Source organism: Betta splendens, chromosome 2 (genome assembly GCF_900634795.4).
Source record: "Betta splendens chromosome 2, fBetSpl5.4, whole genome shotgun sequence".
Taxonomy (NCBI): Eukaryota; Metazoa; Chordata; class Actinopteri; order Anabantiformes; family Osphronemidae; genus Betta; species Betta splendens.
Window position 1 is genome coordinate 19,202,170 of NC_040882.2, and position 22,944 is coordinate 19,225,113.

The 22,944-nt window shown below is 44.5% G+C and overlaps 2 protein-coding genes across 9 annotated transcripts; one reads left to right on the forward strand and one right to left on the reverse strand.

Annotated features, from left to right (window-relative positions):
• Positions 1-44: 44 nt before the first annotated feature.
• arhgef11 (Rho guanine nucleotide exchange factor (GEF) 11) lies at positions 45-17,575 on the reverse strand. 8 transcript variants are annotated; one of them, XM_055504246.1, is made up of 42 exons: positions 15,986-17,575; positions 14,943-14,957; positions 14,601-14,686; positions 14,405-14,509; positions 14,115-14,164; positions 13,967-14,024; positions 13,659-13,858; positions 13,420-13,491; positions 13,193-13,300; positions 12,803-12,851; positions 12,605-12,642; positions 12,385-12,477; positions 11,919-11,978; positions 11,584-11,688; positions 11,340-11,438; positions 10,974-11,016; positions 10,694-10,790; positions 10,458-10,580; positions 9,659-9,682; positions 9,370-9,496; positions 8,652-8,745; positions 8,318-8,347; positions 8,041-8,170; positions 7,733-7,939; positions 7,504-7,551; positions 7,061-7,209; positions 6,785-6,925; positions 6,580-6,656; positions 6,347-6,472; positions 6,096-6,213; positions 5,852-6,000; positions 5,687-5,762; positions 5,414-5,593; positions 5,216-5,297; positions 5,049-5,120; positions 4,852-4,907; positions 4,611-4,763; positions 4,306-4,518; positions 3,780-3,890; positions 3,313-3,620; positions 3,070-3,199; positions 45-2,978 (listed from the first exon to the last, which is right to left on the reverse strand). In XM_055504246.1, exons 1-42 carry the CDS (start codon positions 16,018-16,020, stop codon positions 2,929-2,931), a joined length of 4,287 nt encoding a protein of 1,428 aa, XP_055360221.1. In that variant the 5' UTR covers positions 16,021-17,575; the 3' UTR covers positions 45-2,928. The 8 variants fall into 8 exon arrangements, with proteins under 8 accessions (XP_055360221.1, XP_028987386.1, XP_028987414.1 ...); XM_029131553.3 differs by having other exon boundaries at positions 14,595-14,686; positions 15,986-17,574; XM_029131581.3 differs by lacking the exon at positions 7,504-7,551 and having other exon boundaries at positions 14,595-14,686.
• A 1,852-nt stretch (positions 17,576-19,427) lies between these two features.
• Positions 19,428-22,179, forward strand: myadma (myeloid associated differentiation marker a). The gene is made up of 2 exons (XM_029143100.3): positions 19,428-19,557; positions 20,689-22,179. The coding sequence occupies exon 2, from the start codon at positions 20,786-20,788 to the stop codon at positions 21,650-21,652; it is 867 nt and encodes a 288-aa protein (XP_028998933.1). The 5' UTR covers positions 19,428-19,557; positions 20,689-20,785; the 3' UTR covers positions 21,653-22,179.
• Positions 22,180-22,944: the final 765 nt, after the last annotated feature.

A 22,944-nucleotide genomic window follows, 5' to 3' on the forward strand; every position in this document is an offset into this window, starting at 1 on the left:
CTTCAAAATAAAGCTGGCGTCATCGACCACAAGCCACGCGTTAATTCATCCAGTTTTCTGTTTAATGTCACAAAACACATGAATCTGACACATGAACGCTTTTTCCTTCTGTGCACCTAACAATGTCACCAATTTAAAAACCAGGGAGAAAAATAATTTATACATCCTTTTCTTAAACTCATATCTACAAAAATTAAATCAAAAATGAGGACTAAGGCTTTACAGAAAAATTAACATATATAAAACAAGTGGGTCTGAACTATATTACATGAGTGAAGATATTTTTTTAAAAGAATGAAATAAAAAGACAATGAGATGATAATTAAAGATGTGTATATGCATACAGTAGTGTGCACCGTGCAGGGAAGTTTTCTCTGTGCAACACATTTTTAGAAGGAACAACATCTCTAACGTTTGTCAACGGCAAGATTAATGTAAGAGAAGCAAAGTAACTGAAGTGTGGAGGTAGAAACTGGAGAAGAAAAAATGCTGTAGTTAGAGAAAATACAGAAAGACTAACAGAAGTGGGAAAGATCCTGATTTTGATTCATTTACTTCAGACAAAATCCAACTTCCCTTATTTTGTGTTTTAAACTATTGCCCAAAGTGTATATTGCCATTGGTGACCACATTGATCATAGCTTGATATAAAGAAGTGTTTGTGTGTTTTTTTTATTTCAAGGCTAAATGTCAGTTTCCCAGTGAGAGAAACCAGCAGCCGAAATGTGAACGAGAAAAATAAAACATGTTCCCTAGATAGGGAAACACCCCCAGATAGATATTTGACTTTGGTAAAACATTTTTAGATTTTAACACAAATGTTCCTGCAGGTAAACACAGAATCAGTGTCTAAGTGATCAGTAGCGCTACTCGTGTTGGCCTCACTTCTACGCCTGTACGTGTGTGACCAGTGGGCCTCCTCCTTCAGACCGTGTTGGCTAAAGAGTGACAACCTTCCACTGAACACTACATTTGAACAGTAGAATCAGTGGCTGGTTAGTGTAAAAATGCAACTGGCTCCTGGTTTGGTTCAGCTTGGTAGCGCACGCTTAGTAAGTTTCTTAAAACACTCCCTGCGAGTATGAAACCAGCTGCTGACTGGTCTGCACCCGGCTTCAGACAGAGGTAAAGACAAAATAAACCTTTAACCTCTGAACATATATTATCTTGTAGCAGTTTATAAATGGATTTTATATCAAGTGTGGATTTAAAAAAAAAACAAAAAAAAAACAACTTGGCTTAACTGTCGTTGCTGGTTACACATGTGCCTCAATGAAGGCGTTTAACTAAAGTTAATGCGACAGATCAACGATCGGATTATCACTGCCACGTCTGTGGGTTAAATACAGAGCTGTCACCAGGCGCTGATTAGCTTAGCATAGCACAACCACAGGAGACAGGAATAAACCGCGATCCTGGTGCTCTCCACAGAAAAACGTCCACCTATGAGCATCAAGTAAGTACTAAGGAAAATGCTACATGTCACTTGTCTAGTTCAAACAAAACAAGAGCTTAAACAGATTGAATCGCTGAGCTAACTGCCTGTTCAATGAATCTTCACGCTAAGCAGCTGCAGGCTACAGAGTCATATTTTCTTTATAGACGAGAGCAGTGTTGACCTTCATCAATAGAAAATAAACTTCTTGTCTGTAATGTCGGTCTTTTATCTGTGCAGATCCAACAAAGGCTGCATGTTTAGGACACAAGTGCGGTTAGATGAGTTTGCAAAATCAAACTAAGTGTGTGTGTGAGTAGAGGCCAATCAATGCCCAGCATGAAATGATGGGAGGAAAGGAGAAGATGTTGGTTCATAGTACATACTGTGGGGTTTATACACACAATACACTGGGGCTCAAGGCTGCACAGTCGAACTCTGAAGTGTGGTCAGGCAATATTAACAGCAATATTTGGCAGCACCTCCACTGAGTAGCAAACAGGCTTTCATTCAAAATTCAAGTTTCTAGGTTTAAGTCTATAATTGCTGCGTTTCCTTACACTTCATTGCCTGCTGAAAGTGAAGAACCTGAAATCCACTGAGCTTGTAATCTGAATCGCTGAGATCCTGGTGCGCTTTTGAAGCAGCAGCGCTGAAAACAAAACCTGCCAGCATTGTAGTAGTCAACAGCGCAGTAGTGTGTCCAGAACTTAAAGAAAAAAGTGATAAAAGTAATGATCAATACGCTGCACCGATGGAGAACTATCGTGTAGCTTAAAGGAAGGTTTAAAGATATGACAGCATGGCTACAACTCTAGTTTTTCTCCCTCACAGTGGGGATATGAATAGTGGTTGTGTGTGTGTGTGTGTGATATTAGTTTCCTTACCCAGTGCAAATAACCTGATTTATATAGACACAGTCCTTCGGCCAAGGTACCAGGTGAAATCAGTGTAAAGCAACCAGTAAACAGGGTGGGCTAAAGGGACACCTGGAGGCCATCTCGGCTCAAGTGTCAGCCCCCACACGAGACTCCAGTTCATGATCTGTCCACTGTAAAGGATGAACACGACAGAGGGATGCATTGGTAGTAAAGTGCTGGGGTAACGGGTTCCTCGGATTATTCCCTTCGTTAACATTTTAACATCTTTCTGTTCTGTTCCTTCAACCAGCTTCAAGACATACAACTCATTTTCCATCACGAATACCCAACTTGGTCATTTTTCCTACTTTCAACTCTTCCAACGTCTCCATTTCTCTTCAACTTATCCTTCTGCCCTTTGTTCCTTCATTCTTGTTGTCCTGGAGTCCCTCATGCTCTGATTTAAGTCAGAGACAAACAGTTACAGCCCTTCTTAGTTTCTGCTCCACTGGTCGGTGCATGCAGGGACGAGGGGTTAGGGGAGGTGGGGCTCAGGCGCCCATACATGTGGGTCTGTCCATATGGCAACGATCAACAGTGAGTGACTGAAAGTATATCCACTCCAGAGTAATATCAGAATCCCGTCGACTGAATCTTGGGTTCTGCCGAACTTCTTTCTTTGCCTGTAAAGTAACAAAAAAATAAATTGTTCCCTAATATGTAAGAATTTCTGGATTTACAGCCAGTGTTTTGTAAACCTAAAAAGATACTCACAGTCTGAGTTACGATCTAAAGATGGAGTTCTGGAGACTGTTGCCGAGGGACACTGTTGGTCCCCTGACTCTGGACTGACAGAGGGCTCTCTGAGGGTTTTCAAAAGCTTGTGATGGGCCTTCTCAATCTCCTGTGAAAGGGATGAGGTTAAATAAAACATTTTCAATTAACTGGGTAACTTAATAATGGTTCAAGGTACTGAGCGGGGAAAAGTCAGCTCTCCCTAACTTAACATGAGCTCACCTTTAGTTGACGCAATTTGCTCATCAGCCCCTCAATTGTGTGAAAAATCTCATCCACGTTTTTGATCATGTGACTCTTGTGCACAGCCGGCGATTGGACCTCCTCTTCGTCCAGTTCCAGTTGCATAGACTCCAATTGGTTGGCCTCCAGAATGCAGGCTGATGTTTCCGCCTCCAGCTGCAGTTGTGGTGACATCACTTCCTCCTGAGGCTGAGGGAAGTGAGTGGCTTTGGGGGTAGGTGGGTCGTTGGGGTCATCTGTGATGCTCTCCCCCTGCTCTGTTGGCATCACTAAGTAGAACATGTTCCCTATAGAACAGATATGTGATTATGAACAGAGGGTGTTGACAAACAGCACAGATTATATTTGTTGTCTATTATCTTGCTAAATAATAAACAGCACATGCAAATTAAACACTGTGTCCATCTGAAAGAACTACACAACTTGACCAACGCAGTCATCTTTACCCTGCACAGTGGCCTCGCCTCTTGGCTCGGAGGAGTGGTCTGAGAGGAGGGTGACATCATCGCTGATGCCATCAGGGACAGAGGAAGAAGAAGAAGGACCCGCAACCATAGCTATGCAAAAGAAGATAGAGGTGTGGAAACCAAGGCCAGTGTGAGCAGATGAATGAAAGAAGAGTGCAAAGAATGAAGTTGACAAAGGAGCCGGTGCAGGAGTGTGTCATTGTGTGGTGAACAACAAGCAGACAAAACGAGAGAGAAAACAAAGTGTGTAAGAATCATAGTAAACTTGTGTATAGAAAACATGCAAAAGAAGGAAGTCATTAAAGTCACTCATTATATTAAAAAACGGGAAGAGGTAGTCAGCTGAATCCACTTTCAGCTCGTTCAAGACCAATTTGGTCCAACAATATATTAAATGTTGAGTTGTTGTTGTTGTTTAAGAATTTAATCTGTGGTTCAGTTTTCTGATAACTGAATTTGCCAACAGCAAACAATAAGATGAGCGTGTCTCGATCCACTCTATTACCTTTCCTTACAATCTGCACGCTGGGTTTTTCTGCACTTGGAGGTGGAACCTGTTCAGGCTCAGACTCTGACTCATTGGTGGAGAAGCTGGAGGCGTTCTCTGAAGACTCTGGCTGCTGTCGCTCCGTTACGGTCTCGTTGGTGGGCGTGTCATCGGAGTCATGGCTACATCCGTCCTCTTGCAGGTCTAAGATGAGCTGCCTTAGTGTTTCAACTGTACGTTCGAAAACAAAATAGATCATCATTTAAACATAATGAAATATGAAAAATTGGTCCAGTTGTGGTTTCTGTGGTTTTCCTTCTTACCATCTTGCAAAGCAGAATCTGCCACCCCAGCAGCTTGTTTCTCAGCACAGACAAAAGCCTCTGATTGGTCCACATGCGTGTCGTCACTGAGCTCTATGTCATTACTGGAGGAATGGGCCTCAATGGAATCAGACTGTTCTGTCAGTGAGTTTTCTGCAAGATTTCAAACAGAAAAAAAACTGTCTTTGATACAGAGAAGCCTGATTTTTTGCAACACAGATCTCTGTTGTTTAGCTCATACCTGCATAGACACTGCTGCCAGGTGAGAGGGGGGACGCGCTGCGCAAACTTGGGGAACTTTAAGAAAAGAAACAAAAATTGATTAAAACAAAGGTGTCATAACGAAGATGACCTAAAAATACACAACACAATAAGATTAAAGAGGGCTTCGAATTGTTAATTTGTTACAAAATATAAATAAAAATCTGATTTACTCACGATGTAGGTGTAGATCCTTGATTGATGGAGGGCGATGAATTACCAACGGCCTTTTCAAGTAAACTTTTCCAACTGTGAAGCAGAAAGTTACATTCAGCACATTCAAAAAGGTGCACAAAAAGAAAAACAGATGTTCCTGAGGCAAATGTGTGAGCTACAGCACTTACGTATTCTTCTCTGATAATGTCCCGGCCACCAGCTCATAGATATGCGCCTCTGTGGTGCTGATGACATAAAGGGCTTTATTGTCTGGAGAGAAACCGAAACGTGGACATTTAATCAGGGAAACGAAACGCTGTGCCTGACGTGGTGGGAGGAGCAAACCAAACAAGAAAAACAAAGAGAGTGAAAGCCTGCAGGCAAACCTGTTGCTACTGGGCGGACCAGCAGTGAGTCCAGCTTCACAAGAGGGCTGAAGAAAGTCTTGCTGTCACCACCTCCACCACCTCCACCCAGCCAGCGGGATGGGTACCGCAGCTGCAGTCGGTCGTCTGGGCCCCTCTGAAGAAGGACGAGGTAGTCTGACAACAGCAGTGCTTGGATCTCTAATAGAGGCAGAGAGACACAGAGTAAAAGGTCTGGAACTGCACATGATGATGGCAAATGAGTGCGTGTGTCACAAAGATGCAGAAACCGACCTATCTGCTTATCTCTGTTAACTTTCCAGGTGAGAGGACCTTCATGAATCATTCTCTGTGTAGTAAGGTCGAAATTCTGTAAGTAAAACACAATTTGATTTAAAAAAAGACATTTGGCTTCATGATAATATGAACAACACGAGAATATCTAGTCTGCTTTGTCACCTTAAACTGAGGGGCAGGGTCCAGCCTGCGTTGGTACTGGCTAAGACTTTGTCGGTGTTCTGTTTCCCTGACAACCTCGTTGACAGCCTGTAGTATCCCACGACAACAAGCCTGTGCACGCTGTAGAGAGGGGAGGTCTGCGGAACCCACTAAATGTAAAAACAACAACATATAGCTGTCAGTAACATTATTTTTGTTTTCCTGTGTTGATGGCTCTCACGTTATGTGTGTTCTGATTCCTCACCCTCTGTGTGCTTAATGATGTTGCCTAGCAGCAGAGGATACTTGGTGAGTCTTTGCATCTCTGCCACCAGCATGTCTTTAAGCTGCAGCCTCCGACAGTGGGGACTCGTCTCACAGTCCTGAGCAAATGACAAAGACATCAGGGTGTAAAGTCTGAACAAACAAATCTGGAATTGAAACAAAAACACAGCAACAACTACAAAAAAATAAGTCAAATGTTTGTGGAGATTGTGTGTGTGTGTGTGTGTCTACCTGGATGATGTGGGAAAAGCGTGGGTCTTTACGCTGTTTGTTCTTAATAAGCTCCAGAGCCTGTGACTGCTGGCTGCACAGCTGGGCCGCCTGCTCCTGAAACTCATCTCCAGCAGCTCCTTCAAACTGACACGCACAGACACATGCCAGTATTAAATGACTGGTTATTGGCGTTCAAATAGCAGGAACTAGGAAATATGATAGGGAGAGATGAGTGTGATTATTAAACTCACCCTGGCCAGCATAACATCCCCAATATCCTGCACAATGGGGGTTTCTCTCTGTTTCTTCATCGCTTCGCAGAGATTTGCTGCACAGAATTAAAACACAACAAATCAGTCACAGTTAATCTCAAATGTAAAAAAAAATGATCACAGGGTGCAAGATGGTTTCATAGCTAAACCTCAAATACATGTAAAACAGGCTGAGATTACTGACCGTGGAGTTCATAAACCTGTGGTAGGTTAGGAAAGATGCAGGCCAGCTCCTCAGAGTTCAGCACAGACCTCATCTTCTGAAAAAAGACTTGGTCCAGAACCCTCAAGGTTCGTAAGTGGGACACCTCAGTGGTGAAGAGTTCTGAAGATGATGAGCAGACAGGAGCATGATGATCATTGTCAGTAGAGAATCAGGGATTTTTGGTGTAATTCTGAAGCGTTTAGATATACATTAGATACAATAATCATATCTAGTATGTCTAGAATGAACCTGTACCGTATATAACAGCCTGTCTCTCCATCTCCCTCTGGCTCAGAGTGGGGAGGAGTTGAGGAGGCACGGTGTCCTTCCAGTTCAGACCTTCAGACACATCCTCCTCCAGCGGCACAGCGTCTGGTAGCAGGGCCACCGGTGAGTCCATGCTTCTACACAGTCACACAAACACATATGTAAGAACATGGAACCAGATGCACTAAGGCTGATGAAACAGTAAAAGACAGGGTCCAAAAAGTGAAGCACACATCTGAAAAAACATATGATGTTTTGATGATGTATTAGAAAGCAAACAACAGCTTTTGTTCACCAAACATTAGAAAGGAGATGCTAAACTGGATGGTTTTGATTTAGAGTGGTGCATGTGGGTAAGATCTCTATCTTGTTCAGTTGAATCTTGTAACTGAGTATTATTAAATAATCTATGGGACACCGTGAAAACTCACCTGCGTCTAGATCGAGGGGTGTATGGGGGTGTAGGGTTCTCTAGAGACCTGAGTTTGAGAGAGAGTGGAGAGAGATGGCATGAGGTAAGACCTACTTTCAGGTGTATCATGGGGGGGTAAAAAGATATCTTTAATGTAAATCTTTCACAAGGGGAAGGGTTCAGAGTCCTAGAAGTTGAAATTAGTGATGGCAAATGATCCCTACATCCGTAGAAATGGAAAACTCTACCGTGCAGAGCTACTAGATGCAGATGAGGAGGCGCTGTGCTGCAGGAGCCTGAGACCCGGGGCCTCCCTCTCCTCCCCGCAATCCTCCATGTCCACATCACTACGAGAGCGGGGGACGGACTCCGTTGCTGAGGCGACGCCCCGCCGACGTCCCTCACCCTGAGCCTTCAACGACTCGCTGCGTGCCAGACGGACTGAGACCGTAGGGCTGGTAGAGAGAAGAAGAAGAAAACACAGCGTGTCAACTCAGTACCAACATAGTTACCAGCTGGGGTTATATCGTTTAGCAGATTAGCATGTTACAGCTACCTGTCCATGCTCTCGTCTCCCAAACTGCTGGAGGAGAGTCTCTGAGGATCAGCATCACCTCCCTCCTCTCCAGTCGGCTCAGTGTGATTCTCAAACTGCTGAATGATGTTTCTCACGTTTCCATGGCGCACTGCACCCACACATATTATTCATTATTTCACTGTACATAAAAACTGTCTGCTTTCTATAAAAAAACAATGTTGATGTTTGTTAAAAAGCAAAACTAAACTTAAGCAAAAGTAAAAATCAAGGGGCCTGGGAAAAAATAAAGAAATACCTTCGTTGGGTGACACCGGGACATGGAATGCTTTAAAATAAAATGAACAAAAGGGAAACAAAGCAATGATAAAATGAGACAATGAACAGTGTTTAAAACAATAAAATAAATCTGAGAAACCAACAAATAAAATGAAGGCTGATAATTGCCTTGTACAGGTATCTGCACATGAAATACTCAATGTATGAACATAAAAAAAGCAAACGTATTTGGTGGCATTTATATTCATATAATGGGTTTAGAGATTAGGACGTTATAATTCACAGGGTGACAGAAGTGTTAATGGGTATGTGTATCGTCCAGTTCAGTGCATTTTGTGTGTGTGTGCATTTACTGGACTGAGATGTTGAGCGGGGTTTGCCGATGTACTTCAGGATGGGATTTCTCTTCTTATCCTCCCCATCCTTCTCTTTCTTGATGCCACTCAACTGTGGAGAAACAGTATAACAGTATCTGTTGAAATATTAAATATTAAGACTGAAGCTAGTGAACTCATCCTCTCCCTCTGTAGCATCTGTAGAACAGTGCGCGCGCGCGCGTGTGTGTGTGTGTGTGTGTGTGTGTGTATGTGTGTGCGTGTGTGTGTGTGTGTGTGTGTGTGTGTGTGTGTGTGTCCTACTCGATCAGCAGCACAGGAAGAAGAAGACTGTGTAATATAGCAATATTTTACCTGTCTTATATTTTTTCAGTTTGTTTTGTTATTTTTATCATGATGTTTACTGGATGTCATGGGAGTGTGCAACTATTTTTGGGCTGATCCGGTTTTATTTTGTCTCACAAAAACTAATAAAAAATTTAAGTCATTAATAAAACATGATAAAGCATTTCTTCTGCAACATGAGTCTCAAGAACACATTTTTGACTGTTTCGTTTAATAAAAATCATATAATCTACAACACTGAACAACTTGTATGAGGAACAATTCAAACCTATGCAAACATATGTATGTTAACTATAACTCCACTTTTGTAAGTGTGGTGACACCAGGCAAAATTTATTTCACCTTCTCAACATAATGAAAGCTCTTTGAAGACACCCATTCCCAATCTGACCTTTTTTGTTTTTAAAAACGTGAGCCACTTCTCCTTCTCTGTGCTCAGCCCAGGGAAGACCTTGGAGTCCCTTAGCTTGATACCAGAGTGACGCAAATAAAGGAGCACTGCTGATGCCAGAGGAGAACTGAGGAAAGAGGGAAAATGGAGACGAGACAGAGATGGTTAAAGGTGAATAGAATGAAAGGGGAAAGACAGGAAACAACCAACTATGAAGTGTAAACTAATCAATCTGGCAGGAGTTGCTATTAAGTTAGTCTTCGTCTGAAAGAGAAGAGACTTGTTTTACCTTCTTTCTTCTTCATGCTTTGACCTGGAGCAGGAAGAAAACAAGAAACAGGAACGCTGTTAGCAACCTCCACAACAAAACAGGTTTTTGAAACTAGTTTAGTTCCTTTACGTTGAAATCCAGTCGACTCAGTGGCAGCCACTCGTGTAAGAAACACACCAGAGTCATGTGATGTCACTCAGACTGTGTGTATAAAGTTAAATGAGCACCGTCATGTGGTTTTCAGTAGTGGCAATGACCTTTGTTATGACAGAGGGGAAAGCTTCCTCCGTGTTTTATTGGGCTCCTAACAACTGAAGCTGTCGCCAGGCACACCTACTGCAAAAGTCTTAATGTAAGTGCTTCCCATCAGCTGATCCTTTTACGAGAACAACACCAGCCTGTGCTCTCCAGTTGCTCAGAGCAGCTACACCTCTTACCCTTAGGCATTTACTGTATAGCGCTGTTGTATCAAAGTACCTGAGCTGCTGTTTGATGTAACAGCTACGTCAGCATGCTGGGAAGTATTCATTTAGCCAATTAATTTTCAATAGTGTCATACTTTCAGACAGAGGTCGGAAAATTATTGGCCAAATATTCTTGGCCACCTGTTAATGTACTGGGGTGACTGACTATGCGTATGCTATTATTTATTTTAGGATCAAAGCTACATACTGTAAACAGTTAGTTGGTGGATTCAAATGCTCTAGATCAATTCTAATCAAAATGTTTGAACTTTCTTTTGGAAAAAAAGGGGGTCAAAAATGCCATTAAATATTAGACAATGTTACAACAGCGTTTGAAGGAGTCATAAACTTACAGGATCTCCCAAAGGGCGGTGGCCTGTTTGTCCACCACATGTTTCTCCTTCACTGGGTCTCCGTCGAGGTGCAGCAGGTCTCTTTCCCCAAACAGACAGCCAAGCCCCATCATCTGCTTGCTCCTACGAAACACAACATCAGAACATTACGTGCTATTTCTTTTAAATGCTTCTGCCCCAGCAGGGTTGTACTATGACATGGCCCAGACCCTGTATTGGTTTATAAGGTTTTGTACCTATAGTCTTGTATCTGGTCTTGGATGTCCGGCAGCACCTGTTGCTGCAGCTCAGACAGGGGGCCTCTGATGTCCTCCTGGGCATGAAGTCGACTCTCTGAACAGATGACCAGACAGAGAGCATTAGTTCAGTTCATATGACTCTTCATAAGGACACACTGTGGCCACACACAAACTGACTGATTCTTAAATAAATCAAGACTTTAGAAAAGAGTGAAATAAATATGGATAATAGTAATATGGCAAAGTCCATCGAACCTTAGTTGTCAAGCACTCTTACCTATTTCTTTAAGATCATCGGCTTGCACTTTGATTTTCAAAGGCTACAAAGAAACCAGATTTTTATTACAATTAGTTGCAATGATCACACTCAATCTGAACTCAATCAGCATTAGCTTAGTTGTGATAACAACCTATTCCAACTGGCAGCTTGTATTTATGCTTAACAGTAAAACTGTAAAAAGACAGTTTGAGGTGCAAATTTACACATGAAGTTTACAAGCTGTTTGATGTTTGTCATGTTGTCCAGTAGAGGGTGCTATTGTAACATTAAAAGCTCTACTGAACACTGCTGATGACACTGTGGTGTGATTTTTCTGAAGATAATAAAGTTTTGATTATGTGATATTAAGGTAGGTTGACATACAGCATCTGGGTCCACGAAGTGGGAGCAGATCTGAGGGGCAAGTGCACGTGCATCTTTAGGGTTGGAGCCCAGGTAAGCCTCCACTGACAAGTAGAACAGCTGGTGTAGACAAACACATACACACATACAGCTGAAAATAAAAACTGATCTTCAACCAAGAGAAAAGTAGTATTTAGTTCTACAGAAAAAAACAAGTCATCGGTCAGACAAAAAAAAACAAAGCAATTAGTGTGATTAGACTGACCAGAGGGTTGGGGTCCAGAAGCTGGGTGAAGACATAACGCATGAACACCATCATGTGTGCAGGCCGGGACTTCAGTAGTTCAATGTCCTGAAATGGACCGTCCATCTAAAGGAGAGTCATAGAAAAATATTAACAGCTACACTGGATCAACCTGATGAATGAATGAATGAATGAATGAATGAATGAATGAATGAATGAATGAATGAATGAATGAATGAATGTTGTGAGGGGGTGACATCAGGGGTGAATTAGCTCAAGCTTTTGCATCATTCCCCTAGATCCATATATTTGTGAAGGACAATACAACAGACAAACACACAACATGTCCCTCTCACCTCGTTAAAGGCGTAGCCGTCATATTCTTCATCCTCCTCCTCATAGCTGATGATCTGAACCTTTCAACGCAAACATACCGACTTTAAGAACCACTTGGGGCACATGGCAGCAGGTCAGTGCACAACACACACATCCACATTTCATGGTTAATGACACAAATGGAGCAAAACTGATGAAGAGGAGAGAACAAAGTAAAAAGACTCAAACCATGTTTGTTCTGGAAGAAGTTTAGAACGGTTACATGAATTATTAATCTTAATTGACTACAAATATGCATCAGGTCTGGTCTTATTCTGTCAGGTTTAAAGAATAAACTGAAATTTTTACATAAAGGAGCGATAAAGTTCAATTGTATTAGATTTTTCTGACCCATAAATTAGTTGAATTATATTTCGTGTCTTATTATAAACAGTACGTGTATGTACTTTCCCACTGAGTGAATGGAGGTGCATGTGTCTCTCTCACCGATTCAGGCAGGGTTTGTGTGTCGGAGCTCTGGCGTCGCTGTAGTGAGGTCCTAACGGAGGGTGAGGGGGAGGAGTGGGGACTTTCATATGCCTGGTGAGGAGGTGGAGAAGGAGGAGGAGGAAAGGAGGACGAGGGGGGTGGGATGAGTGGAACATCACATACACAAAAACACACAAACAACCGCACCAGTTGGTGAAGAGACAAGTGTGTTGCCTACCTCCACGTCTCCTTCGCTCGAGTCCACTGATAATCGCCCTGTCAAAGCACAAAGCAAATTTCAGTTAAACTCTTGGTAACATAAATAGTTAAGTTATGACTTTTGAGATCTGATCTATGGACGGATTCTACCAAGCAGTCTACATAAAAACATGGAAACCTTTGGAAGAACTAGGAAGCTCATACAAGTGATACAAACCTTCTCCCACCATGACATAATTTGTGACAGACTCAGATCGCGTTCCCTCCTGGAAAAGGTAAAAAAAAAAAAAAAAAAAAAAAACCATCAGGTGAACGTGTTACAGGTGGTTTTGGCCTGCGTAACAGGCAATAAATACAATAATAACATACAGAGTACACAATGGAAAAAGGCTCAATAAGTAATATTCACACGATTTTAGATTCTCATACAAATTATGAAAAATGGCTGCTGTATCATCATCTGGGCTTGAAAAGGTAATGTGATAATACTGTCATTAATTGGTTTCTATTTTCCATGCTCTATGCTTCTATCTAGAAGACTGTGGTGTCTTCCTGTATATAATAACACAGAACATCGCTCAATGAGCAGAAACCCTCCTCTCCTCACCAGGTCTTGTTGAATCTTCACCCTGACTTGCTGAGCTCTCCTCTTGGCACTTTCAATCCGCTCCTCCAGTAACGGTGATGGATTCCTCAACTGTTCCTCCATCAAGTCCTTTGAATTGATCACACAAAACCTCTACATCCTTACAATGTCAACACAAGGCGACAGAAGACAGAAGCAGAGAGTTTGACTCCTGTTTCCAGTATTACAACTCATGTGAGTGTGTTTACCTGTAGCTCTGCTTCCTCCTGCTCCAGCATTTTCCTAAGTATCTGAGTGGCATGTTTCTGTACTTCTGGGTCCTAACAAAGGAAAACCACTTTGCTGGACATCAAATATGCACCAAATATAAAATACATAATATGAATATAATATCCATTTTCCTTGGTAAAATAGACAGAATATTTTGAAAACAGCCTGTGAACCAGTGCATTTTACACTGTAACAATGACAACACAGTTTCTTTCACCTGTAGAGGTTTGGGTCCAGTGATTCTTTGGGAAGGGGTGCTGCTCAGTCCAGAAGGCAGTGGTGGAGGTGGGGGGGGTGGGGTCTCCCCACCTAGTGACATTTTTTGATTGGATGTGAGGTCAGTGGGGAGGGGCTCTAGTGGCAGTGAGGTGGCTGAAGGGGGCGGGCCTTGTAATGTCATGGCGACATAAGGCCCAGCTACAAAACAACAACAAAGGAACTTGTGAAAAAGTAACACAGAAACAGACCAACAGCAAATGAGACATTCAAGAAGGTGTTTATGGGACCCACGCCAGTCACACTCACATTTGATTAGCTTCACCACCTCCTGATGGGACATGGAGGACACCAGCGAGCCATTGACCTGGGGGAGAGCAAAAGAAAATCAGCTTAACTAACCACAGAAAACATACAAGTCTCATATCCAGTGTGTGCCACAGAAAGCAGATCAAACCTTTATGATTCGGTCGCCCTCTTGGACCCCGGCCTTGACTGCTGCACCACCTGTAAGAACACACACACATGATGAACTTCAGACTGGACAGTGTCTGATTTAATAGTGGGTGGTTAAATGCATACAACGTGGGTGTTAAAGCCTTGAAACTTTTACACTGTTATTTCACCTTCATTGTAAGTTTGTACATGCACATTGTAAAAAGTCTAGCTAGGTTAAACAATGATTAATCGTTGCTTATCTGTGGAAAGCATTGATAACACACTGTGTATAATCAAACTGTGTCTGACCTGGTCGGACATTCTGCACTAGTTTGATTCTTTCTCCACACACTGTGAAGCCAAAGCCCAGATGGTCCTTTTGCACCACCACACATCGCTGGACAAGACCAGGACCTATGGAAACAGAGCAGGAGGATGTTAGCGGTAATTCAGGGATGGTAAATGATAACCAAAATGATCCCGGACCAATCACAGTTACCCGCACTCTCAACAGGGACGTCAGCTGCCAGCTCCCTATGTTGCGGGGCAGAGGATTTGCGATCCGAGTCCCCGATGGTCAGACTGCTCAGCCTGGGTTTGAGGGACATGAGACACAGCCTTAGCATGAAACTACATCAAGTTGGTGGATTGAGAAAATGCTTTGGCTGGAAGGAGGGGGGGGGGGGGGGGGGGTCTGAAATACAAAGATGGGAGGATCATAAAACAGAAGATAAATAAAAAGTGAGGGAACAAGCCAATAAAACTTACACATGGTGAGATGAGGGGAGAAGGTGAGTATATGAACGGCTTTAGAAGCAACAAGAAAGGGGTCAACATGGAAACTCACCAAGCAGCAAAAGGGCTGAAAGCGAGGCATGACAGAAAAAGAGGAAAAAGGTAAAGAACAAGAGAAAGAAAAGAACTTCAGGATGTAAATCTAGCTCAGCGCAAACAGACAGTAACCGACAGAATTAACCCCGTGCCCTTTACACTCATGGAGCGCCGCCGCGACTTTTAATACACGTCTATTTACGTGTGTCTGATGCAAGAACACATGGAATAAACACAACTTGGTTTTATTCCAGGGGTCCAGTTACCGGCTTAAAGGAGCAACTCACAAAAACTCACTCACACTTAAGTCTGACTCAGACTGTATTTTATTCATAAGGACTGGTCTGTTCAACTCTATTAAAGGACCTTGAGAAACTGAGGAGTATTAAAAAACCAGCTGAAAGGAGAACGTCACCATGAGGAGGAGGTAAATTTACTTTAGTTATCGTTTCCCAAATATGGATGAATATGAACGTTGCTTCCCAATGGCCAACAACACAGTGCAACCATGTTTATATGCACAGACACTGTCATAAGGTCTGTCTAGACAGCTGTCCTACCTGACCAGGTGGGCGTTTGTCTGATTGACAAACATGACACACACAGACACAGCAGTGGGAAGTAATGGACACGAACACAGAAAAGGTTGACAGCACAGGAAACAGGAGAGACACACAATCAGGAGGAGGCAGGGGCGGACTACGGCGCAGCACACCTGAGCGCCCGCGGCAGGTGAAAACTCAAAGCCAGCAAGAAGCACACAGACTGAAACTCCCTATGAACGGCTGAACTCATAGAGAAAAGCTATGTTTGAAGTGACTCTGGCTTTGGAATGCTGAGGGTGCCACCTTATCTTGCATCGCTGTCGGTATTTTGCCCTCTCGTCGCTCCACACACTGGTTTTATCGGCCCGACAGTAAACCTGTCTGCCCGTCTGACTTGTTTTTCCACTGACTAGACTGGAGGCAAATCGGGCTGAAATCGCACCAGCCAGGAGATGCATGACTCACCACGGGAGTGACAACTGTCTGGGGGGGGTGGAGGATGCGGGGCTCCTACCTGTCCAGGGTGGAGGTGGGCTGGCGTAGACTCATGTCTGCAGCCTAGAGACACTCCTCTGCTTCCTGCTGCGGGATCTCCTCTGTCACTAAGCCTCTTTCATCATCGCTGCCGTCATCTCTCTCCTCTTCAGCACGCAGTCCACACAATGTGGCTCTCAGTCGCAATCTGATCACTGAACTTCGAGCTACGAGGAAGCCGATTCACATCCGATCGGAGTGGTCTTCATGTTCCCATCCACCGGTGCAGGAATCAGTAGGATTAGAAAAAGAAAGTGCTGCTAAAACTAACATTCAGCTCTTAGAGCCGCCGTTATAAGGTTCATATAGTGGTTCGAGATAAGTCTGCTGTTAGTGGCTTCATACGGCGGTTCAGCGGAAGTGGAAGATGCATAAAGGACCGTCTGCCTCCCCAGAGCTCATCAATCATGAATGAGCGGCTGATGCGTCGCCCTGTGCTGCAGGAGGTCAACAACACGTCTGTCTGTTCGTGTGTGTCTGAAGCTAATTAGCGGAAGATGGGAGCTCACGGCGTGCATACCTGAGCCCAGGTGCCTGCGCGCAGCCTCCCACGGCCGCGGACGCGTCCCCGCGTGCGGCTTCCTGCAGCCCCACTAATCCAGCGCACGCGTGGCGGCTCTCCCACTCATTTGCACGGCGGTTTGGTGCGGTGGTGATGGTTATCAGATTTGTTTCTAGCGTTACGCCAATGCTAACTACTCCACACACACAGACACACAACAACAACGTAGCGCTGTCTGCTAAGCAGCCATTTCTTCGCCCCCCAAACTACGCGCAACTGGCTTGAATTCACATGCTAACAGACTGTAAACAACACAAACACGGGCTTCAATTAACGCCACTGGCCAACAGACCGACTCGCTGGCTAATTAGCCCGTTGTGTGCGTGGGCTTTCAAAAACGAAAGCCATGCTAAGAATGAAAGTTAAAAAAGCTGCGTCTCCCTTCGACTTTCACTTCTCTAATTATCCGACTGTGGGAATAACGACGTTCGTCCGAAGCGGCCTGCGGTGCCCGGCTAGCGTTAGCTCGCTGGCGTTAGCTCCACGGACGGGCCGACGTGCGCCCGCGGCATGGCGTGCGTCCCCGCGCCACCGAAAGCGCTGCGTCCTCGCCCTTCGGCTCCGCCACGAGTCGTCCCTCCGCAGCTAGCCGGCTAAGCAGCTACGTCTGCAAGGCGAAGCCCCGGCATGGGTCTCAACGCACGGCGAGCGGGCGTCAGAGAGGTCGAGGCGGTGGGCGTTCGCGCGAGCCTCGGGTCAAAACATCCCGGAGTCCCGTTTTGCACCTCAATGCAAATTCAAGGCAAAAGCTGCACGTTAGCCTGCCGCTAGCAGCTAGCTGGCCAATACGATTCCGCTAAAGCTGCACCTTCTTGTAAAACACAGCGGTCAGGGTGGATCGGCTTCTCTTTGTTGTGATGGACCACGAGACTCGGCTGCACGTACAAACTTCTTGTATATGTTTATTTCCCAACTGACTTCTAGTTCTTCTCCTTGTGATCTCCGCTGTGTTGTTATCATTGAGTCTTGACTAGCCGAACCCCCAAATCCGCAAAGAGCAGAAGTACAAACACAATGTAACAGCGACACCTTGTGGCCAGACGGAGGAACTGCACACAAGACTCCATAACGGCGACGGATGTTTGTAGAAGGGACCTTTATTTCACAAGATCCGTGAATTTTATAACCCATACGTAAAAAATAAGTCCTACTGTTCACTTAGACATTTCTGTAATTTCAAAAGTATTTTATTTCACTATATCACAGAGTACAATACTGGCAATCGCCTTTTCAGTATATAACTGTAGGTTCTGGAGGATGGCACAAAATCCACTGCTAAAACTGGAGTGAGCCACAAAGACCAGAGAGATGGTGAAGAGAAAAACACCAGAACAACAGTGTCATCCTTCCTTCGACATCTAACTGAATTTAAGTGGAAGAACTGAGATTAGTAAATTAAGTACGTTTTTATGAAGTTGGTTACAGCCATTATTATTGTTGGTTTTTCTTGATAGTTGAATCAACAGTCACATGCATTCAGTCATGATTTTTCTGAAAAATGTTAACTGTACTGTATTGTAAGTTTTGTTAAAAGGTCATGTTACGGTGTACTGCAAATTTTAATGTTGTATGTACTTTAACATTTATTGTTCAATACAATATTGTGTTTTCAGACAGTTCAGTCTTAAGTGATATAAATATTTGCAATGCTTTAAATAAACTTCCATATTGTGTAACAACTGGGTCTGGTGTATTCATTTTCAATTTACAGTATATTATTATTATTATTATAGATTTAATAGATGTATAAGTGCATATAATCTTATTGAGAGAGTGGAGAGAGTGGTCTCTTACAAGTACCTGGGTGTGCATCTGAACAATAAACTGGACTGGACTCATAACACGGATGCACTGTACAGGAAGGGTCAGAGCAGACTTTACCTGCTGAGGAGAATGAGTCTTTTGGAGGGAGGGGCCACTCCTGAAGACCTTCTATGACTCTGTGGTGGCATCAGCCATCCTGTACGTGTGATCTGCTGGGGCAGCAGCATCACAGTGAGGGACAGGAAGAGACTGGACAGGATCATCAGAAAGTCCAGCTCTGTCCTGGGCTGCACTCTGGACACGGTGCAGGAGGTGGTGAGAGAAGGGTCCTGGCTAAACTGACATCCAATCATGACACCAGGTCTCTCACCCACTGAGGGACTCACTTGTCTGCTCTGGAGAGCAGCTTCAGTAGCAGACTGATCCACCCTCGCTGTGTGAAGGAGAGATATCGTAGATCTTCCTACCTGCTGCTGTCAGACTGTACAATCAGAACTGTTGACACACATCCCACCACCAGTCAACTCACCCACTGCATCATGGTTTATATAGCAAAACTGCTCTGCACAATATTTGTGTAAATCTGTGAACAATCATGTATATTGTTACCGGTACAAATCTTATACCCATTACTGTGCAATAACCCTACAATGACCTCATACTCACTCCAACTGTACTGTACTGCTTTGTACTGTGCCAACACAAACTGTTCTGTACCTGTATTCTCGCTCATCTGTACTGCTGTTGTGAGAAGTAATTTCCCCACTGCGGGACTATTAAAGTTTTTGTCATTCTTATTAATTAATAAAGTATTGATTTAAAGTCATGGAATTACAGTAATATACAGGTAATATAGGGATTTACAGTACCAGTTACTGTAAATTCAAAATAGAGTAATGATTACTGTATATTTGAATTACATTAACTTTTGCCAGCTAGTTACTGTAAAAACCCTTTGAAATGAATAAAAGCCTTTGCTTTATATTCCTTCTCGCTGGTAGATAACATTTGTCTAACCTCTTGACCCGACTATGAGTAATGTGTAGCGGTCATAAGTAACCGTGGGGACCGAGGCGCAGCTCTTCACCAAATATGGCTCGCGCGGGGCGTGGAGCGAGCCGCTGCGTGGAAAGAGGAGGATGCGCCCCCGAGAGCGCACGGTCGTACGAGAAGTTCACGCTGCTGCTGAAACGCGAAGAGACACGCACCTCCGAGCGCAGAAACCGGTAAGATCGCCCTTCAGACTGTTTAGACTGGGGTTTCTCACGGAGTTCAGCAGCTAGTGTGTCTCTGGTGATTTTCGGAAACGAGCCCGGTCGTAACGGCGCAACGGAGGGCGCGGCACGTCCGCTATGTGGAACAAACCTGTTCATTTCAGAGGCTTTGTCCGTTCACATTTCGTTTTCCTCATTAACCCGTAACGATGCGGCGCAACACTGAGGCGCGCGCAGTCGCAGACGCGCTCGTTCATACTTCGGTACGCGCGATGTGCACTTCTGACCTCAAAAGCAAACCACAGCCTGGTTTCCTGTTAGCAGCGAGAGCTCCGAGCCTCACGCGACCGCGCGGCCGCATCCTCAGCCGCCTGCAGCAGATATGCTTCTGCCTCAGGCAGCGCCTCCACCACCAGGGAATCTGAGCGATGAAACGTGGCCTCTTTGTACAAACTAACGGAAACCCCAGAGCCCCGAGCCGAAAAGATCTCCATCCTGGCTCCAGGGTTTGGTCCCATCGTGTCTTGACAGGATTCACAGGGGCCCGTTTGATTTGCTCCACAGTGCCATTAGCTCCAGAGCCGCTTCCTGTGGATGACGCACAGCAAGTGATGATGATGGTTAACGGCTCATGAACTTTTGCTTTGACAAAATGAAAAAAAAAAAACACACACATTTTCGTCCGGACGGCTGTTTGCGTGAAATACATTTTAAATATAGGACAATATATTACTATACTCTAGCACGATTTGATTAAAAGGTCCTGAATTAAAAGCGCTGCTCTCCAGAGCAGACGTCTGGCCTGTTTTACTCTCATGTCCCATGTTCTGTACGTCTCATCACGTCATGGTAAGAGCCGCTGTTGACACTAGAGGGCACCACGATGTCAAACCCAACCCACGCGGGAGTGCTTCTCTTTTACCTAAAACTGGGGGACTTTCCATCTTATTCAGCGATCGCGTTTCCTCTTCCTGTAGACCTAAACCACACAGGTCACACTTAAGCACAATAATCAAGTCAAAATACGTGAGTGGATCTTGAGCCAGGACGTATCAGAAACTCACGAGCCTACAGAATGTGTATTACATCCATTTTTATATGCCACTAAGTTGATTTCTTTAACTTTCGTCTCTGTGCTTGCAGACTATGTGACAGGCAGCCAACACAGGACCTCACATCCAATACCTAAGACTCCTCTTGAATCCCGCTGGACGTTCACTTCAGCTCCTGACCTCCCATCATGCCCCTGGTCGTGTTGCACACCTCCCAGCTGCTCTGGGTTCGCGTGGCCGCCCTGCTGTTTACCTGCGTGGCGTTCAGCGTCGCCGCGCACGGGGCCTCGCTGTCCAACGGATGCGCCAGCGGCTCGTGCCCCAGCATGAGCGACTGGTGCATCTTCTGCTGGGCCTTCAGCTTCACCTGCACCCTGCTGGTGCTGCTGGTGGAGCTGTTCGGCCTCCAGGCCCGAGCCCCCGTGTCCTGGACCAATTTCCCCATCACCGTGGCCTGCTACGGCGCCCTCCTCTGCCTCTCCGCCTCCATCATCTTCCCGCTGTTTTTCCTCAGGGGCCAGTCGTACAGCAGCGAGGCCCGGGACCATCGCATCGTCTCCACGGTCTTCTCCTGCCTGGCAACCGTTGCCTACCTGGGCGAGGTGAGCCTGTCTAAAGCGAGGCCGGGGGAGGTGACGGGCTACATGGCCACGACGCCGGGCCTGCTGAAGGTGTGCCAGACGTTCGTGGCCTGTGTCATCTTCATGCTGGTCAGCGACCCCGTGTCGTACGACCGCCACCCAGCGCTCAAGTGGTGCATGGCGGTGTACTGCATCTGCTTCATCCTCTCCATGGCAGTGGTGGTGCTGTGCGTGGGGGAGTGCACCGGCCTCCTCCCCGTCCCCTTCTCCAAGTTCCTGTCGGCGTACGGCCTGCTGGCGGCCGTCATGTACCTGACCGCCACCATCATCTGGCCCGTGTTCCAGTTTGGCAAGCAGTCCGGTGGCCCGGCGTCGGACAAATCGATCACTGCTTCCGTTTTCACGGCCCTCAACTTCCTGCTTTACGTGGCTGACCTGGCCTACAACGCCAGACTAGTGTTTGTCAGTGCCTGAAAGCAGTGAAGGGAGACACTGAAGGAGCGAAGGTGTCCAATTAAACATGCTGAATGAAAATCACCTGTTGATACACAGAAAAGCTGAAAACCAAAAAGCTCACAGAATTTGTGTCGTTTGTTGTGTTGTTCATTCCCAATTATCTGCAATCAAGCTCTAATGTGAACTGACTTTGTTTAATGGTGGAACCATGTGTGAAGAACTAAATGTAAGCCTGTTCAGTCGACTGAAGTCAAACACACTGGAGAACACAGAAGAACCTTAAAAGTCTTGGTTTAGCTTTGATTAGACAGAATTGAAATTATGGACAACACGGGCACGCGTTGATGTTTTCATGTTTATCTGTTTGGATGTATTAAGAAAACTTCAGTTATGTGTTTGCGCTGATATGTTACAGTACATTTGTATACAGACATTTGGAAGAACAAGTGTGTCTATCCAAAGCAATATTGTGTTAAACCACATATTTGAGTCACAACTGTCACTCTGCATTATTTAGTGATTAAAGGTTAAACATGCGACGCAAATCAAGTTTCATCTCTTTCATACTGATGGTGACTGGAACTTATTTTTAGCCTTTGCTCAAGCATGTAACAGGAAACAGTATGAACCGCAGATAGTGATGCTATGTCCATATGTTGCATTGCTCACTGGTTATGAAATAGGCTGCGAGTTAAGCAACAGAGTAGCTTACAGTTGCACAATTAGTTCGATTTATTGGTGTGTTTTTTGTTGTATTTTGCATTGACAACATTTGTCTTTCCTCGTGACAATCAGATCTATCCAAGTGATGCTGCAAAAGTTTATTTAATAAATGTTAAAATTACAAGTCTTTATTCACAAAACAAAAACTATAAAACATAAAGAGATATGATGAGCAGGTCTAGCAAAAGCTAGTTAGGGAAACTGCTTGGTAGAAGAATTTAGCCTTTTAGAGATAAAATAATGATAAGCTGGAGTTAAAACACCTTTTACAAGCAGATGATGGAAAAATGCCACTTTGGGAGGGAAAAGACCAAATGACTGCGTGCCCGATGTTTTGATGCTGACATTTTATAGCTCTGTTCTCCAACATGTTAAAGTAGCACCTGTACAAACCACAGCTTCCTGCAGGAAAGGATGAGTCAGGTTTGTTCTGTTCATCCATTTTACATCTACTAACATTTCTTCATTCCAGACAATTCATTTTCATAATAACCCACATCAGAATTTACATTTTAAAGTTGGAAACAGTGTCAATGTGACGCTCAGGTCGGATGTAAACGGTTCACAGTGAAAGCCTCTTAAGCCTG

Bases quoted from the DNA above. Each gene is read 5' to 3' on its own strand.
- arhgef11 (XM_029131553.3), bottom strand. From the start codon at position 16,020: ATGAGTCTACGCCAGCCCACCTCCACCCTGGACAG. The intron at 14,165-14,404 runs GTCAGACACAGT...GTGTTCTTACAG, and splicing joins AGTGCAGAATGTCCGACCAG to GTGGTGCAGCAGTCAAGGCC. The intron at 4,764-4,851 runs GTATGAGCTAAA...GAAATCTTGCAG, and splicing joins TGGCAGCAGTGTCTATGCAG to AAAACTCACTGACAGAACAG.
- myadma (XM_029143100.3), top strand. From the start codon at position 20,786: ATGCCCCTGGTCGTGTTGCACACCTCCCAGCTGCTCTGGGTTCGCGTG.